Genomic DNA, 21,591 nt, shown 5'->3' on the forward strand with positions numbered 1-21,591 from the left:
ACAGAACGGGTGTTTCACTTAATATACTATTCCGCAGTATATACGTATACGTATCCGCATATTTTGAGGAAACATGTGGTCAGGATTATGTTTCTTTGTGATCTATTTTAGGTAGCAGTCAATATGGTTTTGATTCGTCAATAATTATGACATATTCAATTAATATTTGCAAGGACCATGGCAGTCTCAAAAATTCTATTTTGAGTATTTTTCTTTAAGAATCTTCAGTATTAATGATGGTTTTTCCCATTTGGGGAACACGGGATAATTTTTTGATCTCTACTATAACGTTATTCATGTGCAATAGTGACCTAATTACTACAGTGCCGTAAGTACATATTTTATCCATTGCAAATTTTTCTAATTGAAACATTCGTCATCCGAATGAATTCAGCAAATTTAATTGTTATTTAAATTACACTCCTATTAAACGCTTGACTGAGATGAAAATATTTTTCGTTACGCTTTCCTCACGAACAGGGCGATATCACTCGGGCCGTATCATCAGCACTAGATTGTAACACAACAAAGCAAACATCCTCCGGTTTCGGATGGATTCTTTCTTGACGCTAGACCACGGGGTGTTTTTTCGTGATTGAGAGCGGTGAATACCTTACTGCTTTTGAAAAGATTTTAGTTATTCCGGTTGGTAACTGGTTTATTTAATCTGTTGCATTGCGTCTACTAAAATACTAGGAAAATCCTTTTTATTTCAAAATGTACAACATCGGGCATTTTAGATAGAATGGTCCTATCCAAAAATAAAGTCTCAGAGTGGCTTATTTTCAAACTGTAGAGTTTTCAAACTGTACACTTCTACTATTACCCAATTGCAAATTCTTGATGCGGATATCTTTCCAGATGAGTCGCTTGGCTAATAGTGTACTACGATATTGGATATCACATTTAGTTATTTTGCACAAATCGAATCGAAAACTTTGCTTTGGTTGACGCAGTTTATACTGATCTCACACCGGCCTTTGATAGAATAAATAGACCATCGCATACTTATTATAAACTTGAATAGCTAATCACAAATATTGAAAACTTGAAATCAAATGCTGAAAAAAAGATAGCTAGAACAAAATGTTCGACCTCAAAATTTTTCTGTTAATAACTGAAATGCTTAATTTAAATTTTTTAATAGAAGTATTAGATTTGAAGAAATTCGTGGGTAGAGCGTTGGACATTAAAAACCAGTTTTTTTTGCAAACTAGGTATATATTTCTTCCCTGGCGCTCATCCAGATTATTATTTTTGGATAAAAATAAAAATTTGAGCTTTTTGAGTGTACTTTCTTGAAAAAATAGTTATCAGCTTGATTGAATCGATTTTTGCTTTCGTCCGCGACGGTTATAAATCATCATGTTGGAGTGGATGGGAAATTTATAAAGCTTGCGTAATACTTTTGAAGTAAACGTTTTGCGTGTTCTATGCTATTCTTGGTCAAAATTTTAAACGTTGTTTTCTTTCCTATCATACACTACGGGATGCATGACGAATTTTTGCAATAAATGACATGTTTTAGGAAATTAACACCAATGTTTTCTGGTTTGTTTTCTTTCATAACATATGGGAATTGTAAATTATTTCATTTAAAAAAAATCGCCCACCTTTTTAATGACTGTTGATAGACGCTTCCCCGCATGCACGTTTTACCATGTTTCGTTCCATAGGGGACATATGTATAATGTGGCGCCCCAGTTTTTTTTATTTCCAAACTAGCACAAATTAAAATGCAAAACTAATGAGAAACCTTAAAATAAATTTGTATTTTAACAGCTTCCGATGTAATTTTTTGCGTCGTTTCCGTAAGCCGTAAGGGTAAAATCTGTAAATATCCTGTTGTTGCGATTTGATTGCGTAAAGTGAAGCTCTAAAGCATTATCTCAGGCGAAAAACCGGTGAGAAACGCTTAGCTTGCTTAATTATTGTATATTTTTCCCGCCATGTCGTATGCGGCTAATATGCCCCACTTGCGACGGTGCAATATGGCCCCATTGCAGATGTGGCTATAAATACAGCTAAATAGATATAAGTTATAGTCTACTGCCGCTATTATTAGCCTCAGTTAGTATTGTAGAATAAAAGTACTAGGAATAATTTATCAACCACGTCTAAATTCTAGGTAAATTTCAGATTACTTAACTATGCGGGGCAATATGCCCTACCTGTAGTATAATATGCCCCATGCAGAAAGAAAAAGAAAAACTATCCCAGGAGAACGACACGAGGTTTAATTTAGATGAAAATACAATATTTTGGCAATGTCTAAGAAAGTTTAACTTTCTACAAAATAGAGTAGGCATGTCAATTGCACATATACTTGAAGCACAACATGGAGTGTAATATACTGCAGCTGGAGTATATTGCCGCATAGACGAGAACCCCAAATTTTAGAGGCCGTTTTTACATAAATCGTAGTATTTTTATTCTACAATATTAAAGGAAGTAAACAGTTGCAATTGATTTTCGACTAAAAAATTAACATATATTCGTAGTTATAACGCTAATCTTGGGAAGCCCTTTTGAAATATATCCATTCATTCTTAAGGGGGGCACATTATACTACATTACCTTAGACGTCATCACCTCGATGATCTTAGTTTTGACTGAGTGACCTAAGCGTGATGTGAGCATGTGAGGCGTCCTGTTGGTATCCCGCTCGACGACGCCCCGCACAAAATATTCCAAAAGATTGATATCGGGACTGCTAGTGGGCCAAATTTCCTTCTCCTAAAACTCCGAAACATTTTTAGCAAGCTATTTTTGTGTTTGTTGGAATTATGAGCAGGGGCTCCGGCTTGTTGGAAGATGAACCCGATCAAATTAAAATAACAAACAGAGGTGGGCACCGCTAACCGAAATTTTAGCTTCGCTAACAACTAATTCGCTAAATCAAAACGTTAGCTTCGATAACCGCTAACCGCTAAATCAATCAACAATTTAGCGGAAGCTAACGCTAACCGCTAACAGCTAAATTTGTTAGCACTGTAGAATCAACATTACTTAAGCGAAAAGCGCTGATTTCGGCAATAAAAGATAATTTTTGTTTCAAAGGTAGTAATAAAATTTCAAGTTTTTAGTAAAAATACAATGAAATCAGAATAAAGGGAATTAGCAGGAAGAAAATTTGTAAAAACATATTTTGTTGCTAATAATTGTCCTTGGTTGTTGTGAAAACTTTATTGCGTTGATACTTGGCCCAACACTTATGAATTTATTAAACTAGTGATGTCCGAGAAAATTGAAAAATCTCCCTTGATGTTTTCAGTGAATGTAGGAGGCCTCAAATTTTTTTAAATATCGATTTATTTGAGCCCGCGTACAAAAGTAGTCCTCTACGGACTTGAGACAGCAACTTTGTTTACGGAAGTGCACTTGCCGTATTTGAACGAAAGGTATTGCGAACTATTTTTGGCGGAGTACAAACGGATAGCGGAGAGTGGCATAGGCGTATGCACCATGAGTTGTAGTCACTATTTGGAAAAAGTTGGGAGACTACTGTGGGCCGGCCACATCGCAAGGATACCGAACGATTGTGCAGTAAAATCTGTTCTCTAGGAATAGAGGGGCCAAACGAGTTAGATGGCTTGACCAGGTTGAAGCCGACTTGCATGTGCCGAGACGCGTAACGATTTGGAAACGAGTAGCCCAGGACCCAGGGGTGACATTGCGATTCTCGTATCGAGTGATTTTGGTTCGTTTCGACCACGTTAAACGAATGGGCGAAACGAACCAAAATCATTCGAAACGAGAATCGCAATGTCACCCCAGAAGTACAATGGAGAGGAATTCTTGATACGGTAAGAGCCACCCCGGCTCTTGGCTGGTAAAGTACGAACAAAAGTTTGGAATTTGGAACCCTTCAACCGAAGCCTGTGTGATATTTCTCACAAATTTTCCTTCTGCCAAAAAAAAGTTAGCGGTTTATTTAGCGGTACATAAATTTAGCGGAAGCTAACAAAAACGCTAACGGTTATAAAAATTAGCGAAAACGCTAACCGCTAACCAAAATGTTAGCTGAGCTAATTAGCTGTTAGCGGATTAGCGGAATTGTGCCCACCTCTAATAACAAATTTATAACAGGATGAGTTATAAATATTAGTGTTTTTTATACCAAAATCTCCTTTGCATTTCGTTATAAATTTGGTCTCGCTAGTAGTTAAAATAACAAAAATTGCAACAAAATCCGCTTTAGGCGTATTATAAATATATCATATTATGATATATGTAATTTAATCTAGTTTATATCAAGATGTGTTACAAAAACCAGAATTCTGTCCTGATTTATAACTAAAATGTAATAAACCACGTTATAAGTAACAGAACGAGATAGAGTCTTTGTAAAACCTTTTGTGTGTCGCAAGTTTTTCTATCACATTTTTCCAGGCTTCTGCCGTGCTCTGCAAAAAGTCTCAATTCTCGGCGTTTTACTGGCAAAGCGCAGAAAATGAATCGATTTGCTCTCTCTCAGTCGGATGTTACCTTCTCCGACGCGACGAGTTTTGTTTTGCTTTTGCAGTGCTTGCTGCTTTGCTCTGCAGCGAGTGAGTATCAGTTTGGTTTCATCTTTCTTTTTCTGCCTAAGCGCTACCGAATGCATGCTCTCAAGGTCACGTAGCAAATCGTTTCAGTCCATATAATTGCCTATCGCCTATTCTCTTTGGGACACTAAGCGAATAGTCTCGTGTCTCCACTGTGTGAAGAAACTATTAGATCTGCTTGTCGTTGTGCTCCTTCTGCGCAAGATGAGTGGTCGTAAGAGAAAACAGTATTCAGGCATCGTTCAGAGGGAGAGGAAACGGTTGAACATAAAACGAAAGCACTTGTTCGTTGTGAGAAGCAGATTACTCTGCCTCCGTATGCATAAGATGAGCAAAATGAAGCCTAGATAGAACTTTGATAGAAATATGAACTATAGCAGAGCTGCAATTCTATAATATTTTTGTTAGAATCATCTGATCGGGAAATGACGGCCGGTAGCAACCTTGAACATCCATGGGACAACAACATCCTTCAGAACCTTCAGGTATACATCAGCTGTTACCTTCAGTCCTAGTTCAAAGAAATACGGAGGCATTACATCCCCCTCGCTGCAGACTACACCAAGAACAATCACATGGGTCGGAAACTTTGTTAACATGATGATAAGAACCTGACTACGATCTGGTGCAAGCCACCTGTCATTTTTGCGATTCACCTTTTGATCCTGATTAAAGTTTTTCATCAGAGAAAAAGACGACAGAATCATTATGATGAGGATGCTTCAACCGACTTAGAAGTTTTCTAGCTATCTCAAATCGCCGTGATTTGGTCGCAACATTCATGAATTGACCTCTGCGTAGTGCATGTGACTTATAACCAAGGTTTTTGGCCATTTTTAGCCGGATTGAGAATTCCGAACACCCGATTTCCCGAGCCATGAACCTCATTGACCTCACTGGATTCTTTTTAATCATTTTTTCCACTTTTTTGACCCTGTTCCGTTCACGGGAAACTAGCAGTCATTAACTTTTCGTCAGAAAGCCCAATTTCGGAAGCAGTTTTTCGGCCCAAAAGCGGGATTGTGTTTATAAAAATGTAAATACTGCATTCTTCGTGCCAATATGAACACAGCGAATATATTTTCATAAACAGAATTTTTGTTTCAAGCAAAAAAACTGCTTTTGAAATTGGCAGAATCAATGACGACTAATTTCACCTTCAGCGGTAATGGAACGGCACTTGTATGCCTTCCGAGTAGGTGTGTAGGAAAGCTTATCACTTTCCCATGGGCTTGCAAGCCTTCTTTATATTGTACACTGTTCTTTCCCGACTATTTTACCGATCGAACCGCAAATTTTAAATCTGGCCCATCAAAAGTTTCTTTGATTCATTTACTCAAGAAATGGATAGGCCAAAGTAAATCTTTATGCAATACGCTGAAATTCTTTTTGGTTCATTAAATCGAACAATGAAGCTTTTGAGGTATTAACTACATAATTTCGGTAATTTCAATAATTTTACTTCTAAAAGTGGGGTTTTTAATACTTGTAGACTGCCTAATATAACAGGTGGTATTAGTGAGTAAAACATTCGGGTACCAACCGAAAGAGCGTGGATGCGAACCCCACCTGCTATGCGCAACCCGATATATTTTTGGACTATATCCAAATTTTCCAGTTCATTCTGGCGTGTAGGGCGCTACATCTCTGCATATTAGCGTTGGTAAGAGGAAATGCTTATCAACTTAGGGAATAGCTATCAACTTAGGGAATCTTATTTTCGTAATTATTGGCTTTGCAAGAAAATTTTCGAGTCATATAACTGGTGCTTACATACTGAGTGTCGTTTCGTATAGCAATTTCGCATCGTTTGCTTTTGTGCCTCGCTCGTTGCGTTTTTCCGGCAGCGTTTGTTTCTAAAATTCATTTCGAATTTGCAAAGTCAACCATGCGATTGTTTCTAGAACTCAACTTTCAGATTTTCTTTCCGCTTCCTTTCCACTTTAGTTGTATGTCGTTATAAAATTAGTGTCAAAATAAGCGGAATAGTCTAAAAAAGCAAAGCCTAAGTGCTACATTCCGTTTTCGAAACTTGACCTTTTGTTTATGTTTGACGGACTTCACAGCCAGCTGTTAGAGTACAAGACAATTGCTACGATCCTGTTGACTCTAACAATAGTTTATTCCCGCCGAGATTCGAAAATATGACGACTAGCTTGTTAGTTTCTTACCTCGAAGCTAACTGAGAGGAACTGAGAGAGGAAAAGTCTATATAGAGTTGAAATCCTATCAAACCAAGTCATCATCATCAGGTCAAAGCGGTCATACAAGTATTTAGAAATAATGAATTGAAAACAGAACTTCCATTTTTACATAAAGTTGACAAATGCAATTTAAATAATAGAAGTGCGGTAGAAATAAAACAATTTAAAATTCTAAAATCATATATTTTATAATCCATCACAAAGTATAATTACATTCTAAGTACATTATTTACAGAACGTTAAATTACTTTACACTATCCCATCATGTGTATCAAAAAAGGAAGTGTTTCTCAGCTACTGCTCATTTAGGCAAACCGATACCATTCGGTGTAGGAGACCGTTGACTATTCATCTGTCGTTCACGTTACAGCCAATCAGGTTCTCTATGCTGAATCCTGTGGTATTTCCATACTTGCGCTTTCGATTGGCGAAGTCAAATCCAACCAGCTTCGTTTCACCGTAGCTGTCGACTACATTAAGTTCATCACTAGTTTCTAGGGTGAGCTTCGACGTTTGACATCTTCCCGCGATAGCGTTTGGTAGAAAATGACCAGAGTCTTCATAGTTATAAACTTTTTTATTAGAGCTCCGTTGAAAATCCTGCGATCCACTACTGATTTTATCCGAGTTATCATCATCTTCGCAGCAGTCGTCTTCGATTTCATTATGAAGCTTCGTAATTTCATTAGACCTTAGATCTTTGGTATGCAATTTCTTCTCTGCCGGTGAGTATTGTCCATTAAGCTTTGAATAACAATCGTCGTGTTTTCGTTCGGCTTCGTACACTCTCCCTATAGAATTGTAATCATCATCACTTTCGACATCGATTCTGTCGTCGTTAGAAAGTTCTAAGTCGTAAGGACTGGTATTATCCCCGGTGGCCACAGCTGATGGAGAAGAACCCGACGGATATCGTTCATTGGGGATTGTCATAGGAACGTTGTTGTTAGGTTTACTGAAGTAACCACTCACACTATCACTAATAATTGAACTACTATTGTTATTATTGTTATTATTATTGCACTGTAAACTATTTACACTGTCTTCGTAAGAACCACTGGGACCTCCTTCTCCACTATTATAACCGTGAAAAAATTTGTTCATGGCACTGGAAATTTTCAAACTCTCCACATTGCGTTGCAAAAATTCACTGTTTTCCATTACTGCTGCATTCAAATCATCGATTTTTCCTCCAAACAAATTCAATTTACTGTCCAGAATAAAATCACCCCGCGCAGGTATCCCTAGCCCATCGGCGAATCCTGCCATGTTGGCATGCGGTGGAAATTGCATCGGTATCACCGGGACCGGCTTTCGTATCCAGAATGGGGCGAAAGGATTAAACACCGACGGAAAGTTCATTCCTGGCGGGATGGTGGTGCGTTTGTAGCGTTTTCGCCGTCGGAGGAAACTTCCGTTGTCGAACATGTCCTCGGCCAGCGGGTCTAGCGTCCAGAAGTTTCCCTTGCCGGGATTGCCGGGCTCGCGAGGTATTTTGATGAAGCAATCGTTCAGGCTCAGATTGTGACGGATGGAGTTTTGCCAGGCGGGAAACTTTTCCTTGTAGTACGGAAATCTGTAGGGAATGCATAAAATATAAGAAAATTTAGTTATTTCTGTCTGTAACTTGAGAGAATTAAATCAGTAACACTGTGACTACGACTAATGCTGTTGTTATCCATGGTATTATCCCATTATTCAATCAGTGAAGTTTGTTTTTGAATGAATCAAAATATATTTGGCTTATTTGCCGTTAATTCGTATCAAATAGTTAATAGTCTTGATAATATGTTATATTTAATATCGGTGAATAATTGAATGTTGCATTGAGTTTTAGTAGTAGATAATCATCTTATTTTGAAAAAAAAAAAAAAAACATAAAAGATTCAAAATGTTTACAACAGTTTGAATCTTTTTAGAAATTCTGTTTAAATATTATTAAAACGCAAAATTTGAGCAAATATTTTTAGAAATTTTAGAAGAATATCTAAAAATGTTTTCACTATTTTATGTTTAATATAGGTACATATAAGGATTTCGGAATAATGATTAGCACGTCTGATTTGTAGCATGCACTCTAATAAATTCAACGAACTGTATACAGTAGACTCTCGGAAAAGTTAATCGATTGGGGAATCGGTCGATTAACTTTTCCGAACTATTAACTTTTCTGAGTAGTCCTAAAAGTCATTGAAGATGATGAATACAAAAGCTAAAAATGCATTCCGGGATATAGGATACATATTTTTATGTACCTGGAAGTTGTAATGGAAAGAAATATGTAGCAATATCTTTATGAAATTATAGTTTCATAGTTTTTTATAAAATAATATCTTTCACTAAGTTTAAAACAGTCGGTTACACTAGTTTACTTTTGTTTTTTCGTAGTCTACGTTTTGATTAAAAATAAGCGTTTGCGCTAATTTTTAGTTCCTTGCTGTTCCTTCTTTTGCATTTAAAATTCAATCTGAGTTTGCGCTTTTCCAGTATATTTCCAAAAATCCTGAAGTAACTATATGCCCGTATTGAACTATTGTTGCAACTATCCGATACAAGAGTTTAATTTAATCCCAGTTCTGATGCGACTCTGTATGAAACTGTGGAAAGGTGACAATAAGCCGAAAAATGAGAAATAAAGATAGAAGGTAAACACACGTGTGTGAAGAAACGCTTGGACAACCAATAAATTCAAACTCTCAGAAAAGTTAAGGCAAAAATTAACTTTTTAGAGCGTTGCATGAGAGCTGATACACGCTTAACTTTTCTGAACAATTAACTTTTCAGAGAGTTAACTTTTCTGAGAGTCTACTGTATTCGGATAACGATTAATCTCGGAAGGCTGGTCACTCATCACCAATAACCTTTTCGGTACCTGCGATACTGATCGAAAGAACATTACATTTACAAACATCCATTGTGGTTAAAAAATCAAAAGAAAGGTTCAAAAAAGTTCTGTTCTTCTGCATGGAAATGTTTTTAAAATATTGTTTAGTAAACAAATCATGGTTTCTTAGTGATAAAAGTTTCACGATAGCATTTCTAGCTGTCCCTGAGTAATAGCAGAAAAACTAAAAATTTTAATTTTTTTGAAAATGTAGGGTAAGGTCGTTAGCGTCGGGCCACTGTTATGGTCGGGCCATCGCGATTTTACAGTGTTAGTAACTCGTGCTATCGATGTACATACAAGCATTGTAAAAGTTCTTACTGTGACAGCTAACTTTCCACAATATTGTGAGTTTCAATCGTGTATTCAAAACACGCGAACTGAATTCAGTGACTAAATCTCACAAAAAAAATTCTAGGCGCAGTGAGCTTTTCTTCAAGAAATGATTCATAAAATGCAATTACCGAAATAAATATTGAAAATAATTCAAGTGTATTGTGCTCCATACGAAGACCATAGAAAAATCCCGTCTAGTAAGGTGTTCGGGTAGGGTAAGGCGAAGTGCTACAAAAGCGTTTATTGTAAAGATCGGGCCTCTTGTGTGGTCATGGTTGGGCCATCATTGTGGTAGTACACGTACATTGTAGAAAAGGCGATTGTAATATTGATTTTACAAGATCGTCATAACTTCACAAAAATGTAACTAAAAATAGAGTATTTGTACTTATAGGGGCAGTTTTTCACGGAATTCATTCTTTTCATGTCTCTATATAGAAGTTCAATATGTAGGTATTTTTTTGGATTTTCAGCGGTGGCTCAACATGTACTACATGCACTTTGACAAAAAAATTTGTCTTCACGTAAATGTTACAAGCAATCAGTTCAAGATTTCCCAGAAATATACCTTATTCTTAGACCTTTGCTACGTTGCATTTAGATTTCAGGAATTTTGTTTGAAACGGAAGTTATGGGTGAATGCCAAAAGGTGGCCCAACCACGACGACATTCCCCAAGTAAATTGTTTCAATAACGCAAGAAAAACCAAATCTGCGGTGATGGGAAACTCCAAAGAAAAGTCGAAAAAGCTATGTCCTAGCACTTGGAAGCCTTTTGAAATATTCTTCTTCAATCACCAGTTTAATCTTTCAGCCGCAAAAATAATATACCTAGTTATTTTAACTTTTCTTCGTGGTTTCCGATCATGGAAAATTTTTCCCAGGCAATATTTTTCCTGCAGAGTTAAGAAAACCTACTAACAGTTCCAGTTCGAAATAAGCAAATATTATCACAATTTATCAAATGTTGTTTTACAACGCGCGAATCATTTACGGCTTATCGTCGTAGTCTAGACATTTCACATGGTACACAAAAAATGCAGACAAGATTCGAACATAAGACGAGTGGCTTATTAGAAGTCAAAGCTAACTGGGTGTCATAAAAAACGTCCAACGGTGTTCAAAGGCATGAACTTGGAGGCCAATTCATGTGGATGCGATGTGGCATGTTGTGCCGTCTTCTTGAACCCACAGCTAATGCACATTAAGGGCACTCAATTGTGGTAAAAAACCTCAATTGTGGTGGTGATCACCATTAACTGTTACGTCCTGGACGGAATCATTTTTGGAGAAAAACGGACCGATGTTTTCGTCAGCCCATAAAGCGCACTAAACGGTGGTATTTTCAGGTCCTACGGGGTTTCGCTTACTGACGTATTCATTTAACTTCTAATCAGTTTCATCACTGAACAAAATTTTCTCGTAAAATTCACAATCAACACATTAGTTTTCGGAAAAAATTGTGGGCTTACTTCAGGTGTCAGCTCTATCTATACCTATAAAGAAGGATTTCTGTCTGTCTGTCTGTCTGTCTGTCTGTCCTGTGTTCCTTATAGAATCAAAAACTACTGAACCAATCGGCGTGAAAATTTGCATGTAGAGGTTTTTGGGGTCAGGAAAGGTTTTAGTGATGGTTAGAGACCCCTCCCCCCACTAAGAGGGGGGGCTCCCATACAAATGAAACACAAATTTCTGCATAACTCGAGAACTAATCAAGCAAATAGAACCAAATTTGGCATGAGGGTGTTTTCGGTGACAAGAATTTATTCTAGGGTAATTTTAGACCCCTCCCCTCTTTATAAGGGGAATTATAACTCCTCTCCCCTTTAAGAGGGGGGGTTTCCATACAAATTTCCTCATAACTCGAGAACTAATCAAGCAAATGGAACCAAATTTGGCATGTGAAGGTTTTCGAGAGCAAGAAAATTTTCTATGTTGAATTAGGACCCCTCCTCACTTTAAGAGGGGGGGCTCCTGTACAAATGAAATACCAGTTTCCTCATAATTCGAGAACTAATCAAGCAAATGGAACCAAATTTGGCATGTGTGTGTTTTTGAAGACAAATTTTTTTTCTATGATGAATTGGGACCCCTCCCCACTTTAAGAGGGGGGGGCTCCTATACAAACGAAATACAAATTTCCTTATAACTCGAGAGCTAATCCAGCAAATGGAACCAAATTTGGCATGTAGGTGTTTTTGGAGGCAAGAATGTTTTCTATGATGAATAAGAACCTCTCCCCACTTTAGGAGGGGGGCTCCTATACAAATGAAATATAAATTTCCTCATAACTCGAGAACTAATCAAGCAAATAGAACCAAATTTGGCATGTGGGTGTTTTCGGTGACAAGAATTTATTCTATGGTAAATTGAGACCCCTCCCTCTTTATAAGGGGAATTGTAACTCCTCTCCCCTTTAAGAGGGGGGGCTTCCATACAAATTTCCTCATAACTCGAGAACTAATCAAGCAAATGGAACCATATTTGGCATGTGAAGGTTTTCGAGGGCAAGAAAATTTTCTACGGTGAATTAGGACCCCTCCCCACTCTAAGAGGGGGGGCTCCTGTACAAATGAAATACAAATTTCCTCCTAACTCGAGAACTAATCAAGCAAATAGAACAACATTTGGCATGTGGGTGTTTTTTTTGGTGACAAGAATTTATTCTATGGTGAATTGAGACCCCTCCCCTCTTTATAAGAGGAATTATAACTCCTCTCCCCTTTAAGAGGGGGGACTTCCATACAAATTTCCTCATAACTCGAGAACTAATCAAGCAAATGCAACCAAATTTGGCATGTGAAGGTTTTCGAGAGCAAGAAAATTTTCTATGGTGAATTAGGACCCCTCCCCACTTTAAGAGGAGGGGCTCCTGTACAAATGAAATACAAATTTCCTCATAACTCGAGAACTAATCAAGCGAATTTAACCAAATTTGGCATGTGTGTGTTTTTGGAGACAATTTTTTTTTCAATGATGAATTGGGACCCCTCCCCACTTTAGGAGGGGGGGCTCCAATACAAATGAAATACAAATTTCCCCATAACTCGAGAACTAATCAAGCAAATAGAACCAAATTCGGCATGTGGAGGTTTTTGGAGGCAAAAATATTTTCTACGGTGAATTAGGATCCTTCCACACTTCAAGAGGGGGGGCTTCTACACATATGAAATACAAATTTCCTCATAATTCGAGAACTAATCAAGCAAATGGAACCATATTTGGCATGTGGGTGTTTTTGGAGGCAACCATTTTTCCCATTATGAATTAGGACTTCTTACCTTTTTAGGAGGGGGGGGCTCCCATTCAAACGAAATACAAATTTGCTCATAACTTTAGAACTAATCAAGCAAATGGAACCAAATTTGGCATGTGAGAGTTTTAGATGGCAGAATTTTTTTTCTGTGGTGTATTACGACCCCTTTCCCTTTTAAGAGGGTGGGTTCCCATACAAATGAAATACAAATTTCCTTATAATTTGAGTACTAATCAAGCAAATGGAACCAAATTTAGCATGTAGGAGATTTTTGAGTCTTGAATTTATTTTATGATAGTTAGAGACCTCTCACCCCTGTGGTAGGGGGATATGGACTCTCATACAAATAAAACAGAAATTTTTGCGAAACTCAAAAACTAATCCAACTCGAGAAATTCGAGACTCTTCCATAAAACATTAATCAATAACAAGACCACAAAAACTATCTATAGTAACACTAGATCATTCAGGACGAGCCGGTCGCGAGTGTTGCCGGTGACCCGCCGTCGGAAGCGCCGCCCACTGGGGGGCTTGCAAAACTCGAGAAGTGACAAAGATCATCCGAGATTCATGATTTATGTACAACACAGGTTAATTTGTGGCAATACGAAGTTTGTCGGGTCAGCTAGTATTTTCATAAAGGGACCATCTATACCTATAAAGAAGGATTTCTGTCTGTCTGTCTGTCTGTCTGTCTGTCCTGTGTTCCTTATAGAATCAAAAACTACTGAACCAATCGGCGTGAAAATTTGCATGTAGAGGTTTTTGGGGCCAGGAAAGGTTTTAGTGATGGTTAGAGACCCCTCCCCCCACTAAGAGGGGGGGCTCCCATACAAATGAAACACAAATTTCTGCATAACTCGAGAACTAATGAAGCAAATAGAACCAAATTTGGCATGTGGGTGTTTTCGGTGACAAGAATTTATTCTAGGGTAATTTGAGACCCCTCCCCTCTTTATAAGGGGAATTATAACTCCTCTCCTCTTTAAGAGGGGGGGTTTCCATACAAATTTCCTCATAACTCGAGAACTAATCAAGCAAATGGAACCAAATTTGGCATGTGAAGGTTTTCGAGGGCAAGAAAATTTTCTATGTTGAATTAGGACCCCTCCTCACTTTAAGAGGGGGGGCTCCTGTACAAATGAAATACCAATTTCCTCATAACTCGAGAACCAATCAAGCAAATGGAACCAAATTTGGCATGTGTGTGTTTTTGAAGACAAAATTTTTTTCTATGATGAATTGGGACCCCTCCCCACTTTAGGAGGGGGGGTCCTATACAAACGAAATACAAATTTCCTCATAACTCGAGAACTAATCCAGCAAATGGAACCAAATTTGGCGTGTAGGTGTTTTTGGAGGCAAGAATTTTTTCTGTGATGAATTAGGACCTCTTCCCACATTAGGAGGGGGCTCCAATACAAATGAAATACAAATTTCCCCATAACTCGAGAACTAATCAAGCAAATAGAACCAAATTCGGCATGTGGAGGTTTTTGGAGGCAAAAATATTTTCTACGGTGAATTAGGATCCTTCCACACTTCAAGAGGGGGGGCTTCTACACAAATGAAATACAAATTTCCTCATAATTCGAGAACTAATCAAGCAAATGGAACCATATTTGGCATGTGAGTGTTTTTGGAGGCAACCATTTTTCCCATGATGAATTAGGACTTCTTACCTTTTTAGGAGGGGGGGGGGCTCCCATTCAAACGAAATACAAATTTGCTCATAACTTTAGAACTAATCAAGCAAATGGAACCAAATTTGGCATGTGAGAGTTTTAGATGGCAGAATTTTTTTTCTGTGGTGTATTACGACCCCTTTCCCTTTTAAGAGGGTGGGCTCCCATACAAATGAAATACAAATTTCCTTATAATTTGAGTACTAATCAAGCAAATGGAACCAAATTTAGCATGTAGGAAATTTTTGAGTCTTGAATTTATTTTATGATAGTTAGAGACCTCTCACCCCTGTGGTAGGGGGATATGGACTCTCATACAAATAAAACAGAAATTTTTGCGAAACTCAAAAACTAATCCAACTCGAGAAATTCGAGACTCTTCCATAAAACATTAATCAATAACAAGACCACAAAAACTATCTATAGTAACACTAGATCATTCAGGACGAGCCGGTCGCGAGTGTTGCCGGTGACCCGCCGTCGGAAGCGCCGCCCACTGGGGGGCTTGCAAAACTCGAGAAGTGACAAAGATCATCCGAGATTCATAATTTATGTACAACACAGGTTAATTTGTGGCAATACGAAGTTTGTCGGGTCAGCTAGTTTATTTATAAATATTACATGTGACGCTATATAGTTACTCGCACGAGACAAGGAGGACAAAAAACTACAAGGTATACAACCCTAAGGGTTGTACGAAAGGGTGACGTAGGACTATATCAAATCATTAGATCAAAGACTAATGTAAAAGGCATTTCTGGCATATGTATGTTTATAAGAATCATTGCTTAAGTGAATGTTTAAAAGAGAAGAGCGAAATATTCAGATTCATTGAATGCAATGGTGGCTTTGAAAATACGTTAGGGGGGTGTTCATAAGTACAACGCCTGCAATCATTGAGACATAGAGATTTCTTTTAAAAATCACTTGTGTGCATCATAAAGGTTGAAATAGTAATGAACGTGCCAAATTTCGTTCCTTTCACTTGATTACTTTTCGAGCTATGAGGAAATTTGTACATTAATCGTATAAGATCCCCCCCCCCAAAAGACGGGAGGGGTCTCAATGCACCATAAAAAAATTCTTGCCTTCGGAAACCCCCAAATGCCAAATTTGATTCCATTTGCTTGATTAGTTCTAGAATTACGATGAAATTTGTATTTCATTTGTATGGGAGACCCCCCTCTTAAAAGGCGAAGGGGTCTCAGTACACCACAGAAAAAACCCCCACATGCCAAATTTGGCTCCTTTTGCTTAGTTAGTTCTCGAGTTTTGAGGAAATTTGTGTTTCATTTGTATAGAAGCCCCCCTCTAACGCCCTTCTTAAAATTGCTCTCTTACCCCCTCCATAGAATTGCTGGTCATTTTATCTATCCAACGACATATAAATTATTCAGTTTCGTTCAGTAGTTTAGTAGTTAGTAGCATTTGAAATCTTTCATTCAAACGTTACACTTCTATTTTCGTTTTCACAAAGTGCTACCCAGTCCCAGTATAGTAAACAAAGACGTAGTCCTACGTCAAAAAAGATATAGGAGGACATAGAATAGACTGGTGAAATGGTTATTCATATTCACATTCTTAAAACGTGTTTCTTACAGTTTTAATTTTATGCACTGTAAGTCTGTGACAAAACAATACATATAAGTCACTTCGAGTCTAAATGGCCGGTGTTAAATCAGACCGGACCAAGTCGCAAAATTTAAAGAAATAAGGTAATGACAGCAAACGATTAAGAATTTCCTAAGCTACATTTTGCTATAATCAGATTACATAAATGTTGCCAAAGATATGAAATGATTCCGAACAATTGATAGCTTTAAACTATCACAGCAGTAGCAAACTTTGATTTCGTTTTTCAGATTTTTGTCACTTGGTTCGGTCTGATTTAACACCAACCAAATATGAGAAGGCAAGGCCCTGAACATACGCCCAGGTTACGTGCCTGGCCAGGAGAACTTTCACCAAATATCAAAAACGCAGCCTTAAACCCGCACAAAAAGCAGGATAGACAGCTTAGATATGCATTTATCTGCTGCAATAAGTCCTTTCAGTGCACTACAAATTCAATAAGAATGTAAAGCAAAAAATAACGATGAAGATAACAATTTAAAATATATCGTAAAAACTATATGCGATCAAGCTTCTGACTATTTTTTCATGAAAGTACACTCAAAGGAAGCTCAAGTGTAGATTTCCATGCAAAAATAATAATCAGCAGGAGCGCAAAGTTATAAATAGTTGAATTTCTCTCTTTCGTTTTTTATGTCTAAAGCTCAACCCAGATGTTTTGCATTCAAGATATGTTACAAAATTGAAATAAAGCATGTAAATTACCCCTAGAAAAACTTAAGGTGAACCATTTTGAAATGTCCTTTTTCTTCAAAAGAAAAAAAAAACGACAAGGTATACAGCCCTAAGGTTGTACGAAAGGGTGACGTAGGACTATATCAGATCATTAGATCAAACACTAATGTAAACTGCATATCTGGCATATGTACGTGTATATGAATCTGTGAGTGCCATTGTTTAAGTGAATGTTTAAAAGAGAAAAGCGAAATATTCCGATTCAACTCTTCATTGAAAATTGGTGGCTTTGAAAATACCTAGAGTACAACGCCTGCAACCATTGAGACATAGAGATTTCTTTTTAAAGTCACTTGTGTGCATCATAAAGGTTGAAATAGTAATGAATGACCAACCCACAGATTATTGTATTAAATATGATTATGCGTAGCTTGATATGTTTCGATAATCTTACTTTAACTCGCTTGTGGCCTTTAAAAGGGCCATTGGTTAAAAAAAACATTAACGCCAAAGCATGTGCATCGCAAATATGACGTGCCATTCGAATGTCTTTCTCTTTGGACATGAATGGCAACAGGCACGTAAGTTAACGTCGTCGATTCACTGTCTCTTTCTCCGAGAAGGTTTTACTAGTTTACTTTCGCAGCTTACCGCTTGTTACAAAGCAGAAAATATGGCACATGCGCTAATCCTTATTCTCCTACCACAGGGGTCTCAAACCATCATAAAATGAATTCATGCCTCCAAAAACCCTCATATGCCAAATTTAATTCTATTTGCTTAATTAGTTCTCGAGTTAGGAAGAAATTTGTGTTTCATTTGTCATTTGTCTATATGCCCCCCTCTTCCGCCCTCCATAAAATTGCTCTCTTACTCTCTCCATAAAATCCAACGACATATAAATTGTTCAGTTTCGTTTAGTAGTTTAGTAGCTATTACCATTTGAAATGTTACATTCAAACGTTACACTTTTATTTTCGTTTCCACAAAGTGCTACCCAGTCCCAGTAGAGAAAACAAAGACGTAGTCCTACGTCAAAAAAAGGAAATATTCAGGAAATATCAGAGTTCTAGCTAGTGCTAGTATAGCTTGATGAGTGTAATGACGAAGTGTAACTAATGATTGCACAGACTCGTAAACTTTTTTACGCACGGCTGATGAGTGGGCGTCCCACTTTATATAACTATCCATGAGTATGCCCAAGTTTTTGACAACAGCTGAATAGAGATTAGTCTGGTTTCCAACCATAATTTGAGCAACTTCATCAAGAGCTATTCTCTTCGTTCTGAAAATGATTGCTTGAGTTTTTCCAGCATCTATTCGATTACCATTTGAGTTACTCTAAATAGTCTAGATCATAATTTTCTTTATGACTATATTAATTTTATTTACGAGAATGTCAACTTCATTACTTTTTCCGTAAAGGTATAATTAAAAATCGTCAGCATATAAGTGAAACTTACAGTATAGCAGTTGCTCAGGAAGATCGTTAATATCAGGAACATCGAGAACAAAAGCGGTCCTAAAATTGACCCTTGCGGAACTCCGATATTATGCCGTTGAACTCAACATATTGTGATCGGCCAGACAGATATGAATGAAGGAGCTTAATGGCATATTTTTGAAGTAATAATGAACACTTTAGCTTTGTACAAAGCATGGTATTGTTGATTGAGTCAAAAACTTTGCTAAAAACGAAGAGTACTATAGCTGTAGCAAGCTTTCGATTCAACGCGGATCGAATATCATTTTCAATTTTGATGAATGCTGTGGTTGTACTGCAGTGTTTACGGTATCCTTATTAGAGACGGCACAGCAGACTATTTTGCACTAAATAATTATGCAGTTATTGTGATATTAGACATTTAAATATTTTTGAGGGGTCGGGAAGAATGCCGATTAGGCGAGTTCCAGTTATTGGAAGTATTTAGCCATCTATTACTTTAATGAAATATTACTTCTCTCGTTTAGAAATTTTCCCTTTTAAATCCACGCAATTCATTTTTAAGGCTAGGCCTACACTAAGCTAGGTCACACAGAATTATGGTTCATTTTCATTTTAACTACCGACTAATGCATGAATTTTATTCTAATTAATTGACAAAATTGTTACTCATAAGTAGCACTAATAGTTTGATCAATTATTAGGTGATATTTAAACGGAAATTAGCAGCTAAAGCAAAAATGACTCACAATTGTGTGTGACCCATGATTGTGGACTGACTGTATTTGCTATGTAAAGTAGTAACTTTTAGCTTAAAGGGATCTAGTCATTTACCAATTTGTTGTATTTTTTTTATCATTAGTGGTGGACCAAAGTTTTCGGTGACGGATTGAATCAAATGATCTAATATATAAATATCACGAGAATCCGATATTAATTCTTATACGGATTTATTTAAATAGAAAAATCCCATTGTGTAGCAATATAAAATTCGATTCGATTTAATATCTCAAAAATCAAGGCAATGGCGTTCAATTCGTTCCTTACAAAACTTCAACATTCTCAGAAAACATCAGTCATGCTTACACTTTACTAAATCTTAAAACCACTAAATCTTGACTGTGTGAAATTATGCAATGGCTCTCATGAAGTTGATATTTTCTGTTTCGAAATTTAATAATTTTATCAGTGTAACTTTAAATAAAAATTTTGTTTCCTAATTTTCACAGAACATTAGATAAGAAATCGATCTAATAAATTTTGAAATAATGAAAAAGTAGTAACTTCAAACAAATTACCTATTCATAATAAAGTCACAGATCCCGCTAAGCGTCAGTTTCTTCTGCGGCGACTGCAGTATCGCCATGGTAATGAGAGCAATATACGAGTAAGGCGGCTTTACCAATGCCTGAGCGCGTGAAGTCTTTGTACTTCCCGTTCCGTTGGTACTATTGTTTGTTGCAACTGCACTGCTGCTGCTCCCATCACCGGTGTCATCCTGCTGATTGCTGGTGTTATCGTTTGTAGTGTTGCCACTGCTGGAATTGCTTCCGGTGGCAGTAGTACTATTGTTGCTAGCAGTATTTCCGTTCGGGATATTCTGAAGATGGTGGCTGTGGTGATGATGATGATGATGATGATGATGTGACTGTTGATGCTGATGGTGGTTGTGCTGTTGATTCACGTTGTTAACAACGCTGACAGGGCTTTGAACCCTGTGCAAAGAATCGTGTGCGGGATGCATGTTTGAAGAAATAATTGCACCAGGAAGCACGGGCCGGAGATCCAAAGGAGATGGTGACGATAGTGGCGAGGCAGTGGCATGCATAGTTGATTGAAATAAAACAGTTTCACACTTTTGATTTTAAATCTTCCCTCGACTTATGTTTTGACTATTTTTCAAAATGATTTATTAAGAAACATATTCACTTGTCTCAAGTTTCATCACACTCTAAAATCACATTTATTATACGACACTAACAAATTAACATTCTCTCGAAGAGCAAACCACTCCAAAGCATGACAGATTTCCGACTGAATCGTATCCTTGAAATAAGCACTACGGACTTTTGCAAGTGATTGTCTCGCTCTCGTCGAGAATCGGCGCTGTCCGTAGCTGCCAGATCGTTGCACGTCAACGTTCGAGAGAAAAATGATAATGTTATTTTAACTTTGTGGAAAATTGTGAAAATTTTGCGCTCACGTATGCATGATAATGGCGTGTGCGTCTGATGGATGCAAAAACTCGTAACTAAATGTTATCTATTCACTCAGGTCCTCTCGTTTTCTTTCTCTCTCTCAGCTACATCGACACAGGATGCCAATGTTTTCCTGTCCCGTCCTCCCGATACCAGGCACCGGGTACAAACTGGCAGCATCCGTTTGCTATGTTGTAATAATTTCTCTTTCCGCCTGGGACGCGGATTCTTCACCAACATTCGACGCCCCTCCAGTAGAATCTCACCCAATCCCTTCGAGTGAGTCAAATTCAGGCGCGAGGATGTATTGTAACCTATACACCAAAGTACCAATGCCAGCATAACAACGAAAAGCACATACAAGTCTCCCACCCAAGTTTCCTTCCCCTGCCCGGAAAGCATCCTCGCTGCAGAGCGGTAAATTTCGACCGACGCGCGGAACTCTGGCTTCAAAAACTTGTGAAAACTGTGTTCCTTGCTAAGTAAAACATTTATTTTAGGCAAAACCACGCCAGCGCCAAACGCCAAATGGGATATTAGTCCGACGGCCTGCTGCTATGCTACAACTGTATGTGCTGAAAAAGGATCGTTGCTGTACATATAAAAGAGAGAAAATAATTGGGTGTGTCTTTGATTCATGCGATTGCTTTCGAGTAAAGTTCGAAGGTTATATGCTGAAGCAGTGTGAGCGAGAGCACACCAGATGCGCTATTCCTGGTATATAATGCAAC

At 37.6% G+C, this 21,591-nt stretch overlaps 1 protein-coding gene across 1 annotated transcript; it reads right to left on the reverse strand.

Annotated features, from left to right (window-relative positions):
• Positions 1 to 7,099: 7,099 nt before the first annotated feature.
• LOC128743431 (fork head domain-containing protein FD3-like) lies at positions 7,100 to 20,490 on the reverse strand. The gene is made up of 2 exons (XM_053840004.1): positions 19,961 to 20,490; positions 7,100 to 8,327 (listed from the first exon to the last, which is right to left on the reverse strand). Exons 1-2 carry the CDS (start codon positions 20,488 to 20,490, stop codon positions 7,100 to 7,102), a joined length of 1,758 nt encoding a protein of 585 aa, XP_053695979.1.
• Positions 20,491 to 21,591: the final 1,101 nt, after the last annotated feature.

This window comes from Sabethes cyaneus, chromosome 3, assembly GCF_943734655.1.
Source record: "Sabethes cyaneus chromosome 3, idSabCyanKW18_F2, whole genome shotgun sequence".
Classification (NCBI taxonomy): Eukaryota; Metazoa; Arthropoda; class Insecta; order Diptera; family Culicidae; genus Sabethes; species Sabethes cyaneus.